At 43.2% G+C, this 22,326-nt stretch overlaps 1 protein-coding gene across 1 annotated transcript; it reads left to right on the top strand.

Annotated features, from left to right (window-relative positions):
• Positions 1–108: 108 nt before the first annotated feature.
• On the top strand, positions 109–18,143 carry WHAMM (WASP homolog associated with actin, golgi membranes and microtubules). The gene is made up of 10 exons (XM_040257500.1): positions 109–717; positions 3,343–3,516; positions 4,228–4,378; positions 6,225–6,394; positions 7,585–7,750; positions 10,604–10,791; positions 11,991–12,077; positions 12,319–12,414; positions 14,652–15,147; positions 17,377–18,143. Exons 1-10 carry the CDS (start codon positions 109–111, stop codon positions 17,676–17,678), a joined length of 2,439 nt encoding a protein of 812 aa, XP_040113434.1. The 3' UTR covers positions 17,679–18,143.
• Positions 18,144–22,326: the final 4,183 nt, after the last annotated feature.

Raw genomic sequence — 22,326 nt, 5'->3', positions numbered from 1 at the left:
ATTCCAGTTCAGCGAAAAATGACGCTGTCCGGGCTGTGCAGCGGCTGCTGGTGCGAGGACACCAGGCTCTGGAGAGCCGAGCCCGCCGGGCGCTGACCGCTGGCGGCCATGGAGGACGAGCAGCCCGACAGCTTGGAGGGCTGGGTGCCGGTCCGCGAGGACCTCTTCGCCGAGCCCGAGCGGCACCAGCTGCGCTTCCTGGTGGCCTGGAATGATGTGGAGGGCAAGTTCGCCGTGACTTGTCACGACCGCACGGCGCAGCGGCGGCGGCGGCGCGAGGGGAGCCAGCCGGGGCCCGAAACCGCGCCCGAGCCCGAGGCCGCCGCTCCCCCGCCCAGTTGGGCGGGCCTGCTCTCGGCTGCCGGGCTCCGCGGCGCGCACCGGCAGCTGACAGCGCTGTGGCCGCCGCTCGAGCGCTGCTTCCCGAGGTTGCCGCCGGAGCTAGACGCGGGCGGCGCCGGGGCCTGGGGCCTGGGGCTCGGGCTGTGGACGCTGGTGTGGCCGGCGCCCGCGGGCCCGGGCGAAGCGGCGCTGCAGGAGCTGTGCGGGCAGCTGGAACGCTACCTCGGCCAGGCGGCCGACGGCTGCGGCGGCGCGGCGGTGCGCGACGCGCTCTTCCCCGGCCAACGCTGCGCGGCGGACTGCGAGAGCACGCGAGAATTCCGGGAGCGAGCCCTGCGCGCGCGGCGCGATGCGGCGAGCGCGCGGCTGCGCCAGGTACGCGCCCGCCGGGCCCACGCAGGTCCTTTCCGTGTTGCTTTGCCTGGGGACGGACGAGTGCGAGAGTGGGGTCTTCCTGTTATCTGCGTGATGCGCGGAAGGGGCGCGCAGCCTCGCAGGTGCATCACCTGTCGGACAGCAGCGAGGGGACTTCCGGAGGAACCCGCACGGGGCCTGGCGAGAGGACTGAGTTAAAGTTTATTCGCAGTTCAGAGCCAGAGTAGGCTCTTGAACCTTTCCCCTGGAGATATTGGCGAGCAGGCTGCTGTGACCGGAAATGCCAGAGAATACTGAAAGAGAAACTAGAAACATCCCATGAGTGTAGGAAGTGATAACAAGGACTGGATGTAAACAAAAGCAGGTTCCGTGTATGAGGGGAAGCCCCATAAGGGAGACACTATGTGTTAGAGGATGAAGGGGCTTCTAGGACCTACGCTTTTGAGATAAGAAAGACTTGGTGAGGTGATTTCCTTGGTGGTCCAAGGAAAGGACTCCCCGTTTTGCACTGCGATGGGGCACTGGCTCCCAAGACCCGGCATGCCCAGTGTGGCCAGCAAAACAAAACAGACTTGGTCCAGTGGAAAGCCGCTAGGATATGAGCTGTATTTATCAGTTTGGAACAGCCGCAATAGGAAAGCAGTTTTAAGCTTGGAAGAGGTTGTTAGAGCGATTGAACGATTTATTTTTTGAGCGCTGAGTTTACAGAACTGAAGGGGATTCAAAAAAGGGTTTAAGAGGAAAACATGGCTCATATATCCACAACGAATTGACTATTCCTAAGTCAAGACTGAGTTCTCTATGCTACACCCGGACATGCCTCTTGCCTGCCCTTTCTCACTATTTATTGTTTTAGTCGCTTGGTCATGTCTGACCCCATTGACTGTAGCCCACCAGGCTCCTCTGTCCATGGGATTTCCCAGGCAAGAATACTGGAGTGGTTTGTTATTTCCTTCTCCAGGGGATCTTCCCCACCCAGGGATCGAACCTGCGTCTCCTGCACTGCAGACGGATTCTTTACCACCGCACCACCAGGGAAGCCCTTTCTCACTTTAGGTCTTTCTTAATCAGAATGATTTTTCTCTGCATTCATTTGAGGAAGAGGAGGTGTAAGAACAATTTAGCCACATTCCAACATCTTAATTATATTCTCTCAAGCTAAATATAGAATGAGCTTTTTATACACCCACTTCTCATGGGTTTATTTCACTTGATAATATGAGGAAACCACAGGGCAGTTTCAGGCTAGTTAGCTTTTGATCTTCAGTTTTACCATGTTGAGTCACTTATTTTTCAGTATACACTTTATTATGGCACTAGTATAGTTCATACTGTTAAGCTAGCTGTTGACACTGGTATAGTTCACCTGTTTACCTGGAACGTGGGTGGGGTGAGGGCTTAAATATGAAATACACTGCATCGATGGAAGTGCATGTATTAATGTTGGTACTCAGCTCATACTTAGAACGGGAAAGCAATTGATTCTAGAATTAGACCAATTACTAACATTGCTAGAATATAGAAAGTGAAACTGAATGTTTTGAAGCCTGAATAGTCTTAAGAAATGAGGCTGAAAAACATCAGTTGTCATAAGTTTACTTTTTCACGTTTTAATTTTCTTGAGGGAAACTTTTGCTTTTTTTTTTTTTGAGGCGGGAGGGGTGGGGTGGGGCGGTAATCCTACTTGTTATCACCTGGATAAAATGACTACGGAACATAGATCACTTTATTCTTAACTGGAGGGAAGGAAATAGAAGAATTTAAGGATGTACTGACCGAGGGGGGTGGGGGTGGAGAGTTTATACTATTACTTGATTTTATTTCTCTTCTCCTGGGCAGTAAATTAGTTTCTTACCAAATGAGTTTTTCTAGATTTTAAGTGCTCAAGTTATTTCTTGCCCTGCCTCAGAAGCATTCTTCAGAGGCTAGAGCCCCATTTGTGATGCTGTGAATGAGTCTACTCTTCGGGGGAATTGGTGGGAATACTAACTTGGGGGAATTAAGAGAGTCGGCATGCTGGAGAAGTACTTGGAATCATCTCTATGTCCTTATGAGTTTGTCTGTTTGTTTTGGTTTGTTTTGATTGTATCACACGGCATGTAGGGTCTTAGTTCCCTGACCAGAGATTGAACCTATGCTGCCTGCAGCGGAAATGCAGTCTTAACCACTGGGCCACCAGGGAAGCCCCTTAGCAGTTTTAAAAAAGGAGTGCATTCTCACAATACCTTTATGGTCAAAAAAGTGATGGAAAAATATCCTCTCTCAGGTCCTTTTCTCTGAGTCCTTAGTACATGTACTACATACTTAGGACATAAATTTTCAACTCTATATCCTCTTCTATCTCCCATTTATTATTATAAAAGTGCCCAGATTACTGAACCGGTCTTCAAAAGCACAGTGCTGAATGAATGATTACAATAATAATATTTCTACTATGGATGTACCATGATTTATTTAACCATTCTTACTGGGCATTTTGGTTGGAGGACAGTAACATTTTCATGTTTAATCAGTATTTTAAATTGATGCGTTAATGTTAGGAACATTCAGGTTTCTTTAGCTCTGTTGGTTTGGTTTGATCTTATACTGTCCATACTTGAACTTTATTTACATTTTGCCTTCTAGTTGCTTCAAGGGCATGAAAAAGCCAACACCATGGTAGCATTAATGAAAGTGTATCGAGAGGAAGATGAAGCATACCAGGAAGTAGTCACTGCGACAACTATGTTCTTCCAGTATTTACTGCAGCCATTCAGGGACATGCGAGAACTTGCAACTTCATGTAAGCTTGCTATTTTGGTACGTTTTATGTTTTTACTTTATCAGATTTACTGTTTATGACATGCTGTTTCTTTAGTTGCATTAATGATTCAATCTGTGTTTCCACTTTGGGTTCACCCTGTGTTTCGATAATATTGTAGATACATCGAATTTATTTTTTAAATTGATTGAAAGACGAAGACATTTGAAAAATGTATTTATTTATTTTTGGCTGTGCTGGGCCATGCATGGACTTTCTCTAGTTGAGGTGAGCGGGGGGCTGCTCTCCAGTTGCAGTGTGTGGGCTCCAGAGCATAGGCTAGGTGTTGTGATGCACGGGCTTAGTTGCCCCACAGCATGTGGGATCTTCTCAGACCAGGGATAAAACCAGGGTCCCTGGGATTGGCAGGTGAGCCACTGGACCACCAGGGAGGTCTCCAAATAATATATATTAACAGAGAAACACAGCTTGACAGTATTCCCTCCTAGAAAAAGTTATTCGAGTAGTACAAAGTAAAGTAGGGTATTTTTTCCTTTATGCTCCAGAGTATCCCTTTGTCTTCCAGAGGATGCTGCACTTAGGGCCTTATTTATACTCAGTAAGGAACTGATGAGTGAATGAAATTTAATTGACTAAGTAGTGGTAATAAAAGTAGTTTAAATAATCCACATGACCAGTTTCTTTCGATTTTCTAATGTTTCTACATGACTCTTTTCTCTTACTGATACAACTTTCCCTTCTTTCTGTAGAAGTCCTTGGATGAGGATGATCTGGGTCCTAAAAGGATAGTTGCCCTGCAGAAGGAAGCCCAAGAATGGACCAGACGGGCTGAAGAAGCTATAGTCTCTATTCAAGATATTACAGTGAATTATTTTGAAAAAACGGTAGAAGCATTAGCAGGTAATAATTTTAAAATGCTATACTAAGATACATGTAATTTTCATTGTACTCAGAAAACACTTGAGTGCCTCTTAAGCACGAGATTCTGTATTTTCTAGGTACTGAGGATTCACTATAAGGATAAGCATAGACACTGTAAAGTCAGATGAGGGAAGAGAAATCTTAATTATATTATTCATTCAAACACATGGAAAATGGCAGTGGCAACAAGCCATATGAGGAAGAGAAACATGGGGTGCTGAGAGCCTAGGAGAGAGAAATGAGACTCAATCAGAGTGGTCACAGGCCTCTGAGAAGTGGCATTTGCCCTCCTATCTGAAGGGTAAATGGAAGTGGAGAGAGCAGAAAATTGATGAGAGGGTGGACCAGGCAGGAGTAGCATTTACAAAGGCCCTCTGGTATGAGGGAGCTTGACAAGTATGAGGAAGCCATGGGCTGGAGCACAGCACAGACATACCTCATCTCATTGCTCATTTCATGGCCCTATACCTTACCCCACTTCACAGACAGTATGATTTTTACAGATTGAAGGTTTGTGATAGTCCTACATTGAGCAAGTCTATTATAAAATACCAAGTGCTGGGACCTCCCTGGTGCTCCAGTGGTTAAGATTCTGTGCTGCCAGTGCAGGGGGGTGTGCAGGTTCAATTCCTGGTTGGGGAACTAAGATCTCACATGCCATGTGGTGTAGTCAAAAGATAAAAATAAATAAATTTTAAGAATAGCAACTACTGTTTTTCCTACATTTGCCCCACTTTGTGTCTCTGTCAGTCACATTTTGGTAATTTTCCCAATATTTCAAACTTTTACATTTTGTTATGGTGATCTGTGATGAGTGATATTTGATGTTACTATGCCAAAAAGATTACAGCTCAAAACTCAGATGATGGTTAGCACTTTTTAGTAATAAAGTATTTTTAAATTAAGGTATGTACATTTTTTTAAAGACATAAGGCTCCTGCACACCTAACAGACCATAGTACAGTGTAAACATAACTTTTGTGTGCAGTGGGAAACAGGAAAATCCAACCTGATTTATTGTGGTACTCACTTCACTGTGTTGATTTGGGATTGAACCTGAACTACCTCTGGGGTCTGCCTGTACAGAGAATGTGGTGTGAGAGAATGCTGGCAGACAGGCAGGGACAAGACCATATGGTCCTGTAGGCTGGGTGAAGTACTTTTTGTTTATTGTTTTTTTTTTTGGCCACATCACTGAGGTGGAAGTGCAGAGTCTTAACCACTGGATTGGTAGGGAAGTCCCTGGATTGAGGTGCTTTTGTCTCATCTTTAGTCATTGTTGATAGTAGCTGCAAATAGCAACAACTTATTACCAGTTTGTTAAATTATAGTACATTCATAAAGTGGAATACTGTGTAGCTATTAAACATGATTCTCTATAACAATTTTTATGAATAGCAAGAATTCTGTGATACAGTAAGTGAAATAAACAAGATATAAAGCAGAATGATATCCTGGGACAGGGGAGGGGGGTTGGTGGTTTGTTTTGGTCAAACTGTATCTTCCTGTTTGTCTAGTAAGACACAGAAACAGCCCAGAAGTATTTGCACCAAGATGTAAGAAGCAATTGCTTTAAATAAGTGAGATTCTTGATTTTCTTTTTTTAAATGAAGTTATCTAAAATTTTATACTAAATAACCATGTATTATTTTTGTGACCAAAAAAATCACTATAATACAAGTTTTCTTTTAAAAGGGATGTTTTGCCAGTAACATGGAAGGCAATAAACAGAATTTGTTCAGGATGAATTTTTCTTTTTTAAAAAAGTTTCTTTTTTTATTATGAATTGTAATTAAGTTTTATTTTATTAATTATAATCCAACAGGAATGAAGAAACAGATGGCACAGGATGAGAAGAGATTTGGCCAGGCTGCCTGGGCCACAGCAACTCCCAGGTTGGAAAAACTCAAGCTGATGTTAGCCCGGGAGACTCTACAACTCATGAGAGCCAAAGAGCTGTGTTTAAATCACAGAAGAGCTGAAATTCAGGGCAAGGTAAGACAAACATAAGTGAAGCGTTGTTTTACAAATACACTTTTATTTTAGGTAGCATCCTTACTCACTTGTTCCAACACCATCTTTTTTATCTTAAAAAATTTTTTTTAATTTAAAAAAATTTTTCTAAGTTTCACCATTTTATTTATTAATTGGGTTGTACTGGGTCTTAGTTGTGACCCATGGGATCTCTGATCTTCCTTGTGGCATGTAGGATCTTTATTTGCAGCATGGGAACTCTTAGCTGTGACATGTGGGATCTAGTTCCCGGAGCAGGGATCGAATGCAGGCTCTCTGCATTGCAAGCGGAGAGTCTTTGCCACTGGACCACCAGGGAAGTCCCCTACCATCTTCTGTTGTTATTGTCCAGTCACTAAGTCGTTCCAGCTCTCTGCAACCCCATGGACTGCGGCACACCTTGCTTCCCTGTCGTTCATCATCTCCTGGAGTTTGCTTAAGCTCGTGTCCACTGAAGTTGGTGATGCCACCCAACTGTCTCACCCTCTCTCACCCGCTCCTCTTCCTGCCCTCAATCTTTCCCAGCATCAGGGTCTTTTCAGAATTTAGAGACTGGAAGTTTGGCCGTGAAGTTTCAGTTAAAATGTTTTTGAAATATTATATTGTCACAGTCACTTGATCACATTGACCTCAGAACCAAAGTAGGTAATATACTTGAAAATCAGTCAAGCCATGTTTTCAGCACAATTTTAGAATAATTAAAGAGGTGCTTTGTCTTAGGAGCATAGTCAATTTTATTTCCTATAACATTATGACTTTAAAGCAGAAAACATCTGTGAATACTTCATTGCCATTTATTTTCTCAAAACCTAAATGTTTTCATATGTTTCAGAGATGAGGTAAAGTATTTGTGGTCAATGCTGAAGAAGGCATTTTTATCCCATTAAGTGAAATGGAAAAGTGTCTCTTCTCTCTTTGCTTTTTTCATGTTTGATACTGAGCAGAGAAGGAATGGCAACCCACTCAAGTATTATTAATACTCCAGTATTCTTGTCTGGAGAATCCAGGGACAAGGAGCCTCACAGGCTACAGTCCATTGGATCCCAAAGAGTTGAACACAGTTGAGCAACTAACACTTTAACTTTCACAGAATAGAAAATAACTCAGATGCTTGTAAAGTTTGCTTTTAATGTCCTATTTTAACTTGCTCTTATCTTTTCCATGAAAACAAGATGGAAGATCTTCCAGAACAAGAAAAAAAAATAAACATTGTAGATGACTTAGAAATACAATATTATGAAGTTCAATTAGAATTATACGAGGTTAAATTTGAGATATTAAAATATGAAGAAATACTGCTTGTTACTCAGTTGGACTCCATTAAAAGACTTATAAAAGGTAAAATTTATATTTCAGTGTATATCTTGGTATGTTTAAATTACAGATTCAAGGAAATACAGACCATATTATCAATTATTTGTTGTGTATTATATACTGAAATTTTCTAATACAGTTTCCCTTCAGTATTTTTATTACTGAGACAATATGTTCATTGGTAAACATACAGCAAAACAAAGGGAAACTATTATTACTCCAGTTCCATCATCTAGAGATACTTTGTAGACTCTGTAGTTTTGTAGCCTTTTTTATATGCTAATGTTTAGAAATATCTATCAATTTCTTAAACCAAAACTGAGTATTCTGTTCAGTAACCTCTTTTTCATTTAATATATAATAGTCATCTTTCCATTTCAAAAGTTATAAAATCAAAAATTTTAATGGCTGCATAGTATTCCATTAAATAGATATACTGGTATATCCACTTTTCACTGTTGTGAACAATGTAGTGAAGAACCTTCCTTTACATATGTCTTTGTGTATAGGACAGATTCTTTCCTTGGAATAAATTTCTAAAGACGGAGTCAGGTACATTTTACAAAATGTACCTTTTACATTTTGACACCTAATTGTTAAAACAACACTATAACAATCATTTGATAGACATTTTCCCATACCACTATTATTTTCTAATTTCTAAATTTCATTCTACTTAATGATGCTCCTATCAGCTGATGATGAAAATGTTTCCCTGTACTTATTCATTTAAATTCTTTGCCTATGTGATGGGAAAAAAAAGGCATCTTCTAATTTTCATTTATTTCATTTACAAGTGATGTTGAACACAATTTTTTATGTTTACTGGTCATGTGTTTTTATTTACTGCCTATTCGTGATCTTTGCCCATTTTTTTTTTGAATATTCCCTTTGTGTATTAGAGATATTACTTTATTATCTGTCATATGTTGCAAATCATTGCTCTGTCATTTGCTTTTTTGGAATATTTAATCTTTATGAAGTCACCTCTCTCAGTCTTTCTGCTTTGGTGTTGTAACTCCTTTATCCCAAAATTACACAGGTATTTACTTTTGTTTTTAGTATTTTTATGATTTTGCTTTTAAAAACATTTGGCTCTTTAATCCAGATGAAGTTTATTTTGATGTGGGGTAGCAATCTAAACTTTCCCCTCCAAATTCTTAGCAGTCCCACTCACTGATTTTAAAAACATTTCCCCTGTTGCTTTGACTTGTCACCTGTCCCATATCCAGGATTATCATACTTGCTTTGATCTATTTATGAACTCTTATTTTCTTTCACTGATTTGTGAATGGCTCCTAGTAGCTGGTACCATGCTGTTCCTATTATTACATAAAGCAAATCCTTCCCTCATTAATCTACTTTTCCAAAAATTTTCTGACTCCTTATCACTCCTTTATTCTTCCAGATGAACTTTAGAATCATTTTGACAAGCTCAAAACAAAAAACCCAAAAAACTCGGAATTTTTATTGGGATTGCAGTTAACATTAGAGATTACTTTGGGAAGAATTATCGTCTTTTCAATTTTGAATCTTCCCATCCAAGAACATGGTATGTCTCTCCATTTACTCAAGTCTGTTGTTTTCCCTAAAGTTCCTCCAAGTTTAGTTATTTTCTTCATATAGATCCTGAACATTTAATTTAATCCTGCTGCTGCTAAGTCGCTTCAGTCATGTCCGACTCTGTGAGACCCCATAGACGGCAGCCCACCAAGCTCTGCCCTTCTCCAGGCAAGAACACTGGAGTGGGTTGCCATTTCCTTCTCCAATGCATGAAAGCAAAAGGTGAAAGTGAAGTCACTCAGTTGTGTCCGACTCTTAGCGACCTCATGGACTGCAGCCTACCAGGCTCCTCCATCCATGGGATTTTCCAGGCAAGAATAATCCTAGGTATTCAAAAAACTTTAGCTTCATGTTATAAGCACTTTACATATTTAGGAAGAAGTTCTATTAGAAAAAGGTTAATCTGGATGGATGCATGCCAAACTATTCATATTTTCCTCTGGGAATAAAAGGACAAAGATTTGGTGAGGAAAGAGGAAAATTTTACTTTCTATTTTTATGTACTTCTGTAGGACTTGAGTTTGTTACAATCAGCATGTATTTAAAAAAAAATCAATACGTAATTAAGATTAAATATCATTAAGGCACCTTAATGACATGCTGCTGGTAGAACATATGTTGCCTTTCTCGAGGAGGGTGGTTTGACAACAGTGATCAGGAGCCTTAAATATTCATCTGCAAAGGAAGTAATAAAAAATGTATACAAAAATTTATATTCAAAGATGTTCATCACAGTGGAAATGATAATAATGGAACATTGTGACATTCTGAGAACAGAGAGTGCTTAAATTCGAGAATACTGTGTTGCCATTAAAATTGTATTTCTATCACATGGAAAAGTTTCTCTGAGAATTATCTTTATTGATACACGTAACTATGTAAGTTGCATGTGTGTGTGTATACATAGACACATATATATATCTGTTAATTGTCAGAACCTTTAACTACCCTTACATTGGATATCCTTACATGCGTGGGCTTCCCTGGTGGCTCAGTGGTAAAGAATCCACCTGTCAATGCAGGAAACTTGGGTTCGATCCCTGATCTGAGAACTAAACCACAGAGCAACTAAACCTGTGCACCACAACTGCTGAGCCCGAGTGCCCTAGAGCCTGTGCTCTGCAAGAAGAGAAGCCACTGCAATGAGAAGCCACTGCAATGCGAAGCCCACGCACTGCAGCTAGAGAGTAGCCCCCACTCTCTGCAACTAGAAAAAGCCTGCACAGCGATGAGGACCCAGTGCAGCCAAAAGAAAACAAAGTATGCATTATTTTTAATAAAATATGTTTTTAAAAATCATTAATATGCTTCTAGATAAACAGGATGAAGTGATCTACTATGACCCGTGTGAAAGTCCAGAGGAACTTACGGTCATGGATGGCGTAATGGGGCTACAGGAAGGGAAGCAGCTGGAGGTGGGGGTGCTCAGCCAGCAGTGCCAGCAGCTGGAGTCAAAGCGGGGCACCATCTGTGCCAGGAGAGCCCGTCTCAGGAACAGAAAGGTGGGTGCGCCCGGCGGCCTTCTGTCTCACGGCTTTGGGGGATTTCTTCTTTTACAAAAGATAGGTTCGAAAATAAGGCTTTTATGAATGATTCATTTTATGTGTGTTTATGTAGATATCAGTGGCTACAATTAAAATACACTACAGTTTTTTTTTCCTTAAAAAGATTCTTTTTTCCTTTCGGATTTAACCATCTTTAGATTTTAATTAAGTCTTTCAACAACTATTGATTGAATTTCTATGACATACATAGGCATTTTTAAAACTCACAATAGGTAGAAACTTCTAAGAAGCTATAATAAATGATAGAATTAATTTTATTTTAAATTGATTATGTCAGTCAGACAATATTCGGCTTATTTCAGTCCTTATAATTGGTGAGTGATTTTTTTTCTTAATTTTTAAAAACTCTGTGATTACATAAAAAGGTAACATACTAAGAAGGGGTAAGCATACTTGAGATACGGTTTTTTTAAAGTTATTTATTTACTTATTTTTGGTTGCACTGAGTCTTCATTGCTGAGTGGGCGTTCCCTAGTTGTGGTGAATGGGGGCTTCTCTTGTTGTGGGGCACAGACTCTGAGCACAGGCACGGAAGCTCTGGTGTTCGGGCCTAGTTGCCCTGTGGCATGTGGGATCTTCCTGGACCAGGGACTGAACTTGTGTCCCTCGTGTTGGCAAGCAGACTCTTAACCACTGGACCACCAGGGAATTCCTATATGATATAGTTTTTAATATAATTTTTCAGATATTATAGATTAGATGTGTTATCTAGGTATGTTTGGAAATATTTAGAACATTAGGGGGAAATGTGTTTATAACAATTGCACTGAAACAGATCCTTAGGACACTTCCCACTTAAGGATGTGGGGCTGTCTATATGTCCTCCCATTTCTACTTGGTTGGAGGACTTGGTTTTTCATCTCCCAAAGCATTGCACCCCAGCCATGACCTTCCTGACCAGGAACAAGGGATTTTTGTAAGCAGCCAATCGGCCCATGTCACATGACTGAGGAGGAGGCAGACGTACTGAATCACACCGTAACTCCTATTAATAAATGCCTTATACTGCAGCCCAAATGCAGTGCTTTTTTCTTTTAACCTTTTATGCTACCCCATGGTAATATTAAAAGCCATGCAGTGTTCAATTTATAACCAAGTTAAAAAAACAGATCAGTGAAATTACATTATTCCCCTAGGATCAATGCAAAGAAAATCATCGACTCAGATTGCAACAGGCTGAAGAAAGAATAAAATATTCTCATCAGCACCACAGTGTTCAGAGGGTGAGTGGTCGAAGAAAAATGTTTTATGTTTGCATAATGTGACCCATGGGCTTCAGTTTGTGCCAAGTGGAGCCCCACTGCTGGTCAGCCTGGGTCCTGAGGGCGTAGTGCAGTGTGGCCCCGCAGCTGGGGTGGGGGTAGTGGCACAGACATGGCAGTGGGCGGGGGGTGGCAAGAATGTCAGATTACAGTCTCTCAAGACTGTTGGGAAGCTTACAGATATGTGTTTGTTTAAATATAGAAAAGAGACAAGAAAAAAGAGGAGGAACAAAAGAAAAGAGAATGGGTAAACCAAGAACGCCAAAAAACCCTCCAACGACTAAGAGCATTTAAAGAGGTAAGTGCTATAAATCCTCGCTTCTCCTATGTTTTCTGGAAAAATAAATGAAGATCACCTGCCCTAGGAGAAAAATATGAAGTATTAGGGACCGATGATTTGGGACCTAAAATGTCCCCCAAATGCCATGATTTGTAGTCTATAAATAAAAAACAAAAGTATTAGAAATATCAAGATGTTTTTGACCTTGCCACTCACCTTGCTGTTAACTGGCAGGGAAAACCAAAAATAATTAAATTGCTCTCAGCTCTAGCTGGCTTTTCCTCATTTAAAATAAAGAAGGCTTTAAAATTTGGTCGAAGAAACATTCTGACATTAGTTAACTGACCTGTTAAAAGTGAACAGGTTTAAGAGACAGGGAGAACAAACACGGACACCAAGGGGGTGTGGGAAGAACTGGGAGATTGGGCTGACGTATATACACTGTTGATACCATATATAAAATAGATAGTTCACGAGAAACTACCACATAGCACAGTGAGCTCCTCTGAGAGCTCTGTGGTGACTAAAATGGGAAGGAAATCCCCCAAAGATGGGCTATATGTATACGTAAAGCCGATTCACTTTGCAGTATAGCAGAAACTGACACAACAGTGTAAAGCAACTATACTCCAATACATTTTTTTCTTCAAAAGTGAATAGTTTTTTTTTTTTAAAGTAAATAGATACTTAAAGTAACATTAAACTTGTTGAACATAAAGCGTAAACCTGTTCTCGTCATATACCCTCATAATGACCCAAAAGAGAAAACCACCCACTCCCAGACATAAGTCTGGGATGAGGTATTGAAGATGCATAGTGCAATACCAACAAGAAAAACGGGCCACCAGAGTGAATACATCATATTTTACAACTTCATCTTGTCTTCTTTCTCTTGTGAAATTTTGAGTGCACTGTGTCTTTGCTGTGGTGAGTCGGCTTCTCTAGTTGCCATGTGTGGGCTTAGTTGCCTCAGGCATGTGGGATATAGTTCCTAGACTAGGGATCAAATCCACGTTCCCTGCAGTGGAAGGTGGATTCTTAACCACAGGACCACCAGGGAAGTCCCTGATACACTTTCTACTCTGATCCCTGCTGTATAGCAGGCACTGTGCTAGGCATTTACATTCATTCTCATTATCTTTTTTTTTTTAAAAGCAGCTTTATTCATGTAGGTTGCACACCATACAGTTCTTCCATTTAAAGGTTTTCCTATATTCACAGAGTTGTGCAACCATCGCTACAATCAGTCTGGAACAGCTTTACTGTTCCCCAAAGAAATCTCATATCCAGTAGCCATTCCCTGCTACCTCCCTGGGTCTGGGCAACTATTAATCTGCTTTCTGTCTCTATGGATTTACCTACGGTAGACATTTCATATAAGGGGTCCTTTATGGTGAGTGGTCTCTCAGCATAATGTTTTCAAAGCTCATCCATATTCCAGAGGGTACTGATTAGCACAGCAGAGTCACTGTGCAGGAGGGGATTCAAGGGATCCAAGTCCAGCTCCATGACCCTGAACTAGTCAGAGCCCTGATTTTCACATTTACGTGGTATGAAGGTGAAAGAATCCATCAACAACTGGAATGAGTTGACCTAAAGTTGGTAAAAGTTGCAGTTTTTTTGGTCCATGGAGGTGTACACCCCTCAAGATTAGTTCTTTGTAAGGTGAGGTTTTCTTTAGCAAACTATACCTGTGAAACTACAACTTCTTTAATGAATATTTTTAAATTACAAAATTTACTCTAAGACTAAACATTAGAGAAATATCTGTAATACCTGTTTTAACTGTCACTTGGAGGTCCACACTGCTGGTATTTTTCATAGATCTGTTTTTTACATGGTTATACATTGCATACCATATCATCTGCATTTTTAAAGATGTTTCAGACTTTGTACTATTTATGATTTTTCATGGCTGCCTGATACTTTAAACTCACCATAATTTTTTTAACTAACTGTCTTTTGTTTGTATTTATTGCTGATCTTTCATACTAAAAATATGATGAGTGTTTTCATCTGTATGTATCCTTTCATGTCTTTATTACAGAGAAAAGTATTATATGAAAGCATATGAATGCTTGTTCCTCAATATATAGATTTAGTAGCAAGGGTGGCCGTACCAAGTGAAAAGCAGCCGCTTCGTGAATTAGGATGATCCACGCAAAGAAACTCTTTGGGTTTCCTTTATAGAAAGCTCTAGCATTTTGATGGTTTGTGATCATAGCCAGTTTCTGACAATAGTTTTTCATTTTCAGAGATGTCCAGGCCAGCCTATCCTAAAGAGCTCTCGCTCACAACCTGCGACTCCAGACCTCCTGAATGGACTACCCAAGCAGATACCCCCACTGACTTCTCAGATGACAGCCGTGATCCATCCATCCTCTAGGAAAACCAGAAGTGCTCCCTTGTCTGAAGTCAGTACTGTGAAAACCCCTGAGCGTGAAGACTGTGCTGGAGACAGCCCTGTCCCGACTTTGGTTCCAACCAGTGACCAAACACATTCCACGTCAAGTGAGGAACTGCCAGTGCTGCCACCGCCTCCGCCTCCCCCTCCCCCGCCACCTCCTCTCCCCCCACCTCCTCCCCCGCCACCGCCGCCGCCCCTCCCTGCTCAGCCCTTTTCTTCTCAACCTGCAAATCATCGGAATTTACGCTTCGGGACTTCAGTGAAAGATGATCAGCCACTTCCACTAGTGTGTGAATCACCCACTGAGAGCTCATGTGGTCCTGCAGACAGTTTTAGTGGCCCAGGTAATCTTCCCAACTGTCCCCACTCACCAGGGGTGGTTAAGTGGTTAGAGGGTTCCAGCTTTAGCAGCCATCATCTTCAAATCAAAATCTTTTTCATAATGCTCTACAATCTTAAAATATTCTAATATGTGTTACCTTGTCACTCTTTTATTGCAAAATTAGCAAAGCCTAAATCTGAGCCTAAATTGAAGAAACATCTCTATACAATTAATGGTCACATGACTTGGGATCTCTGAGGCTGTTCAAGAATCAACCCGTCTCAGGTTCTTTTTTTTTTTTTTTTTTTAATTTATTTATATTGGCTGAGCCAGGACTGAGTTGCAGCATGTGGCATCTTTTTAGTTGCAGCATACAAACTCTTAGTTGTGCCATGTGGGATCTAGTTCCCTGACCAGGGTTTGAACGTGGGCCCCCTGCATTGGGAGCTCAGAGTCGTAGCCACTGGACCACTAGGGAAGTCCCTGTCTCAGGTTCTTAAGACATCAGTGTTTGATTTCTGCCATGTTTCAGTGTCGCTTTGAATTAAGCTCACTGTTGCATCTGTGAGTCCTTCATGGAATTAAATTGTTACATCTTAAGCAGAATAGTGGTTTGGAATTATCTTGGAGGAATTTTAGACTATGGATGGCTGTTCTTGTAGTCTGAGTGGTGGTCAGAGAAACCTTACTGTGGGAAATCTTTGTAAAATGAAGTGGTCAAATACAAGGGGCCTATGGCAGATGATGGGAATTATATAACAGTTCTAACTGTGGTTCTGGTTAAAGTGTATTCTGGTCATTCTGAGTTTAAGGTTTCACTGTACCTAGAACCAGGTACAAATGAAAATGTCCACACTACTAAGTGGAGACCAGACCATTTCCATGGGCTTTGCTGCAGCACTGTGGTAAATGAAAGTGAGAGCTCACGGGCCTGGACAAGAAATAGGACATGGCAGGTCTCTGTGAGGGTGCCTCGTTCCCGACCAGGGATTCCCTGGTGGCTCAGTGGTAAAGAATCTGTCTGCAATGCGGCAGACCTGGGTTCAATCCCTGGGTCAGGAAGGTCCCCGGAGGAGGAAATGGCAGCCCACTCCAGTATTCTTGCCTGGGAAGTCCTATGGACTGCGGGCTGCAGTCCATAGAGTTGCAGAGTCAGATATGACTTACCTGCTGAGCACATGTGCACACATTGTTTCCTGACCTGACTCGTAACACACACACTGCCTCACTGCACTGAAAGAATAAGAAAGTATGAGTTAACACCATAAAATGCCCTCGATGGTGCAAGACTATCTTATTACTCCTAGAAGGGAAGTGGAATAACAAGTTATAGGTTAAGATCTAAGGTGTTTTGTTAGCCATGGCATAGCTTTTCAGTTCTGAACTAGAAATGACTATTTACCTTGAAGTCTCACATGGAAGATCCCTAAATTAGTGGCCACAGTCACACCCTTCCAGCAGGTGGTAAAAGATTTTACCCACCACAGGGGGCTCAAGGTGCCAGAGTGAAAAATAGCTTCTCCTCACCAAGGCTTTGAAACTCTGATCTAATTTGTGTTTTGACAGCATTTCACACCCTTGAAAGTAGAGAGCACATTAAGTTACCTCAGGATAATGTAGGTGGAATTAAAACACACTATATACAGAGACATGCAAGAGCCACCCGCTCTGGGTTCACCGATTCAAGTTTTCCTTTAAGCTTTTTTGTGTGTGGAAACCTGCTCACTTCAGTGTCACAGAACAAGTAATCACTGACTAATATCCAAGACTGAAGTTGGAAAATTACGGTGGGGTACAGTCGAAAGGTTTTCAAATGGGAAAGGAAATGGAGGAGATAGATTGTCAGAGCTATCGATGCACACTGGGTCGGTCTAAAACACCCCAGCTGTTCATAACTATCTTCAGAGTCACCTGGAAATGTGCTAACACCTGTGTCTTCAGAAACAGCCGTGCTAACCAAGAGGTATGGTGACTTTCAGCTATGCCTGGGAGTTGCTATGGATTTGAAGAAGTAGTGGAAAATCAGTAGTTAAGGTAAAATATTAGCGATGAGACTATCCTGGATTCAAACAGGGAGCCGATACCCTAGCAGATGCTCAGAGCACTTGTCTAATGGGATGATGACCATTTGTTTAAATCATGGCTTAACTGATGGGTGACTTGACACCTTTAACAAGTACAAAATTGCCTTGGCACTTTGGGGAGAAAGAGTATGATTCCTTGACTCCTTGCTCTGTTCACTCAATTTCAGAGTCGATGGATGAAGTGCTGGCCTCCCTAAGGCGTGGCAGGGCCCCTCCCCAGAAGGTGCAGGTGCCCGCTTTGCCCCCTCCCCGAGCCTCAGTCAACGAGCACATTCTGGCTGCCATAAGGCAGGGGGTCAAACTGAAGAAGGTTCACCCTGCCCCTGGCCCGAGCCCCAGCAATAAACTCACCAGCGACCTGGAGAAGAGCATCAAGGCAGCGCTGCAGAGAATCAAGAGGGTGTCTGCTGACTCGGAGGAAGAGGAGGAGGAAGGCGATGAGCAGGGCCCCCGCGAGTGGGATCATTAGGCTCCTCTGCAGGGGCCCAAGGCCTGTTCTGATACAGCATGTGATGTGCAGACAGGCTGCACAACACCCCGGAAGATCAGCTCGGGCATGGTGTGTGACGCTGCAGCTTTATTTAACGCTGCGGCTCTTCAAGTCAGGGAAGGAAGGAGACACGTGGTGCCTCTTGCACATCTGAGAACCCACGGTGAGCACTGGTGGCATGAGAAACAGTAATCACTGTTCACCATGGATAACCTAGAATCATTCCCTTATTCTGAAAAAAGTTTACGCTGCTACTGTAGAAAGCACTGCTGACCAAGCGTGTGCAGTGGTTTGCTGGGATTGAAAGGTTTGAATGTGGACATTATTTTAACAATAATCAGAGTAAATTGCTTATAAGCAAGACTTATTTTAAATATTTTAAATGAAATGTGTTTCATGTATCAAGCACAATATAAACTCATAATAAAGAACTTATTTATAATGCCTCAGTGTCATTCATGAAGAAACCGAATATCTTAATACAGCTGTTCCTGCTTTGGCTGGGTTTAGCTGAAATTTATTAAAAACATTGAATTTTTTTTAAGCAAATACTAAGGGTGGGGAATAGTGTCATTCTCCTCAGGCACTCATGCTGGAATCTTTTCTCCTTCTTGCTTTGTGTTAAAATCAGGAAAGGAGTGGGACTTCCCTGATGGTCTGGTGGCTAAGACTCGCTGCTCCCAATGCAGGTGACCCGGGATTCTATCCCTGGTCAGGGAACTAGATCCCACATGCCACAGCTAAGAGTTTGCATGCTGTAACTAAAGATCCTGCATGCCGCAACTAAGACCCAGTGAGGCCACATAAAACAGGAAAGGGGAAGAGACCAATACAAGGCAGTCCACTCATTTCTCAACTTGTCCAGAGCATCTTCACTAACCTCATCGCTTCACTCTCACCATGGCAACCCTGGGTTTCCTCAGAACAAGATGAATTGACCCTCCTTGGTTTCCACAGAGAAGTTCTTACAGACCCAAACCGTTCCTATTTACAGCTTCTTCGCTGACTCTGAAGGGCCTCAGGCGGCACAGCTGGGAGAGGCTGGGGTGTTTCTTCAGCAGCTGCAGCCTGGACCTCCGTGTGCAGCCACTGCCAGGGGTCCTACCTTCCCTGACCGTGAGTGATGCAGACCCCGATCCAGCTCCCGGGCTGAAGGTGCCTCACTCCTCTCCCTGCTCCCCTGACACGGCACAGGTGTCATCTCTATACATGTCTTCCCTTTCCTTCCTGTAGGTTCCCGGCAGGGTTTAGGAGTGTGTGTTGCATGGGGCCACACTCCTGTGTAGGTAGCATCTTGCTGGCTACTTGCTGGGCTTCCGTCAAAAACCCCAGAAGCTGGCCCAGTGGCTGTGTCCCTGGCCTCCTTCACCACCAGAGACAGGCCAACCTCAGCACAAAACTCTTCTCTAGAAAGAATTTGGTATTTTTAAAAATGGCCAAATCAGAGCTCTGTTGGACTTTGCTTGTGCTTATTTTGCAATTCAGTATTTTTAATTATTGTAATTTCAGTATTTTGAGACACGAGTGAGCTTATTCAGACTTGGATAATTCTCAGAATTTGCTTTCTAAGGGCTGCCAAAAATGAGAAGCTTAAAAAAAAAAAAATCCTTTTCAGAGAGTTCTCCAAAGAACATTCCTCACCCAATCATCTTTAGTGCATCAAAACTTCTCTGGAACCTTCTCTCCCTCATTTCTCTTCCTTTTCCCCGCTTCTTCCAGCCAAGCTGGGAATTAAGTCTAGACTCTGGCCTCAACCCTGATCATTCATTGAGAGGACTGATGCTGAAGCTGAAGCTCCAATACTTTGGCCACCTGATGCAAAGAGCCAACTCATTGGCAATGACCCTGATGCTGGGAAAGATTGAGGGCACGAGGAGAAGGGGGTGGCAGAGGATGAGATGGCTGGATGGCATCACCAATTCAATGGACGTGAACTTGGGCAAACTCCAGGAGATGGTGAGGGACAGGGAGGCCTTGCATGCCACAGTCCATGGGGTTGGAAAGTCAAGACACGACTTGGCAACTGAACACACACTGGCCTCAGAGGATCCAGGGTCACAGCGGGGGACAAGTATTGTCTCCTACTGTCTGGCTTCAAACATCCCTAGTCCACCCTCCAGAGTGCTATCAGTCTCCATCACTCCCTGTGATGTCCTTCTCCGCTCTCCTACCCACATGGGTAAAGGCTGCCCCTTGGTGCGGCATGCCAAGCCCTCAGGACCTGGCTGTTGCCCCCCACCACCCCTTCCCCCACCACACATTTTACTCCAGCAACACCAAGCAGGTTGCCACCAGCTCCCACACGGCTTTGCTCTCTTGAGCCTCAGTGCCTGGGATGTACCAGGCCTCTGCCACTCGGTCCTGGCAAATCCACACCCACCTTTCAGTCTCAACTCCACAGCATTCTCCTCTCTGAAGTCTTCCCTGGCTCCTGAAGGACCACTGCACCCTGTCCAGGATGCCAGTCACAATGCCTCCCCTGTCCATAGCCCCAGGCACAAGGGCAGCCTGCTCTGGCCAGGTTTCATATCCCACGATGGGCCTTCTGGCCAAAGCTGATTCTAGGACAGCCAGTCCCTAACTGGAAGCATCCTGTGGATGGTCCCAGAGTGAAGGACCATGAGCTGAGCCAATCAGAGTGACTTATTCATGTGTTCTTTCATTCCCTCTCCTGCATCTGAACTGGGGCATCAAGCAGGTAGTAGTAGCAGGAGCCAGAATCAAGAGGTTTTGATTAATGACCACCCATCATGTGAAGCCATGTAGTTGACTGAATTTACATAGCAGAGTTTCTCAATTCTCAGATACATAAACTCATGGAAAAAGTATATTGGTTTATCTGTTAATAATAATATTATATCTATCAGTATATCTATCACTGCCAGAACTAACTACACAAAATATATGGCCTGAAAACAGCATAGATTTATTATCTTACCATTCCATGGGTCTAAAGTCCAGTGTGGGTCTCCTTGGGTTAGTATCCTGGTGTCAGCAAGGCTGAATTCCTTTTCTGAAGCTTTAGGGGAGAAGCTAGAAGCTCTTTCAGTTTCTGGAGGTGGCCTACAGTTCTCGATTTGTGGCTCCTTCATTGATCTTCAAAGCCAGCAACACGGCATCTTTCTGATTCTTCTTTCATTACCGTCTCTTTCTGACCACAGCCAGGAAAGGTGCTTTGCTTTTAAGAACTCATATGAGGACTTCCCAGGTGGTCCAGTGGTTAGGATCCACCTTTCAATGCAGGGTATGAGGGTTCGATCCCAGGTCAAGGAACTAAGTAAGATCCCACATGCCACAACTAAGGGTTTGCATGCTGAAATTAAAAGAAGATCCCACAGTCCAGTCACAGGGCAACTAAGCCCATGTGCCACAACTACTGATGCTCACACGCCTAGAGCCCGGGAGCCACAGCAAGAGAAGCCACCTCAGTGAGAAGCCCATGCACAGCAGCTAGAGAGTAGTCCCCACTTGCTGCAACCAGAGAAAGCCTGAGCACAGCAACAAAGACCCAGTGCAGCCATAAGTGAATAAGTAAATAATTTTTTTTTTTTAAAAAGAATTGGAAAGGAAAACTTCATTCATGGGAAGATTATTGCAAAATTGAGGTCAGTTTTCCCAAATGTCAACAGAGAAGGGGCGTTTGGTGTTTTGTGCCCCAAACAGGGCCTGACTGGTGTAAGGAGGCCCCTCTGGAAGGTGGTTCACATAGCACTTGAGGCCACTCACGAGTGAGCTGGGAGGGTCTGGAAAGCAAGTGAACATGAGTGGCCACAGAATCACTTCCACTCAGTAGTGTGCTCACTCTTGCAAACACACATCGGCTGATCCAGCTAGCAGCCTTCCAAGTTAAATTGGGGCTTCCCAGGTGCCTCAGCGGTAAAGAATTTGCCTGCAATGCAAGAGCTGCAGGAGACATGGGTTCAATCCTTGGGTCAGGAAGACCCCCTGGAGGAGGGCATGGCACCCCACTCCAGTATTCTTGCCTGGAGAATCCTATGGACAGAAGCCTGGTGGACATTACTGAAGCAACCTAGCATGCACACACAAAAGTCAAATCACCATCCACTCAACCTTTGTTGTCAAACAGGGGATGCTGCGTAGAGGATCTGGGGTCAGAGCCCAGGACAGCCTCATGGGAATTTCTGCAGGACAGGGAAAGCTGGGGAATTGTGAAACAGAGGTGGTGGAGTGAGAGGGCAGGGGTGGGAACAGGGGACATCATCTCAGCAGACATAGGCTCCCCACTACCATCCTGGGACTACGTAAGCCCTCAGCCTCTGAAAACTCACCTCTGGAGAAAAGGGGGTCCCAGGAGTGACTGAGATCAAATTGCATGAGGCTGGTAGATCGAGGCCCCAAGAAATTTTCTTGAATGAAGGGATGATAGAGAAGGTGGTATTTCTTTTACTCCTGAGCTGTGAACTGAGATTCACACCTCCTCCACGTATTTGGGAAAAGTTGGTTCTCTGCCGGGCACAGACTCTGCCGTGTGAATAATCTGCTTGAACAGCTCTGGAAAAATCTTTCCCAGTAGAATGAGTCTCTGAGATTAGCTTTTCCTGCAATAGCCAGGAACACAAGCATAACACTCTCTGCTGCCTTCTGCTCAGAAGGACAGTCCTGCAGC

This window comes from Oryx dammah, unplaced genomic scaffold (assembly GCF_014754425.2).
Source record: "Oryx dammah isolate SB20612 unplaced genomic scaffold, SCBI_Odam_1.1 HiC_scaffold_16, whole genome shotgun sequence".
In the NCBI taxonomy this organism is placed as follows: domain Eukaryota; kingdom Metazoa; phylum Chordata; class Mammalia; order Artiodactyla; family Bovidae; genus Oryx; species Oryx dammah.
The sequence above is the reverse complement of the archived record's forward strand: the minus strand, read 5'-3'. Positions and strand labels throughout refer to the sequence as shown.

Excerpts from the sequence above, each read along its gene's own strand:
- WHAMM (XM_040257500.1), top strand. The coding sequence starts at position 109 with ATGGAGGACGAGCAGCCCGACAGCTTGGAGGGCTGGGTGCCGGTCCGC. Across the intron at positions 718-3,342 it reads CGAGCGCGCGGCTGCGCCAG|TTGCTTCAAGGGCATGAAAA; the intron begins GTACGCGCCCGC and ends TTTGCCTTCTAG. Across the intron at positions 10,792-11,990 it reads CCCGTCTCAGGAACAGAAAG|GATCAATGCAAAGAAAATCA; the intron begins GTGGGTGCGCCC and ends TTATTCCCCTAG.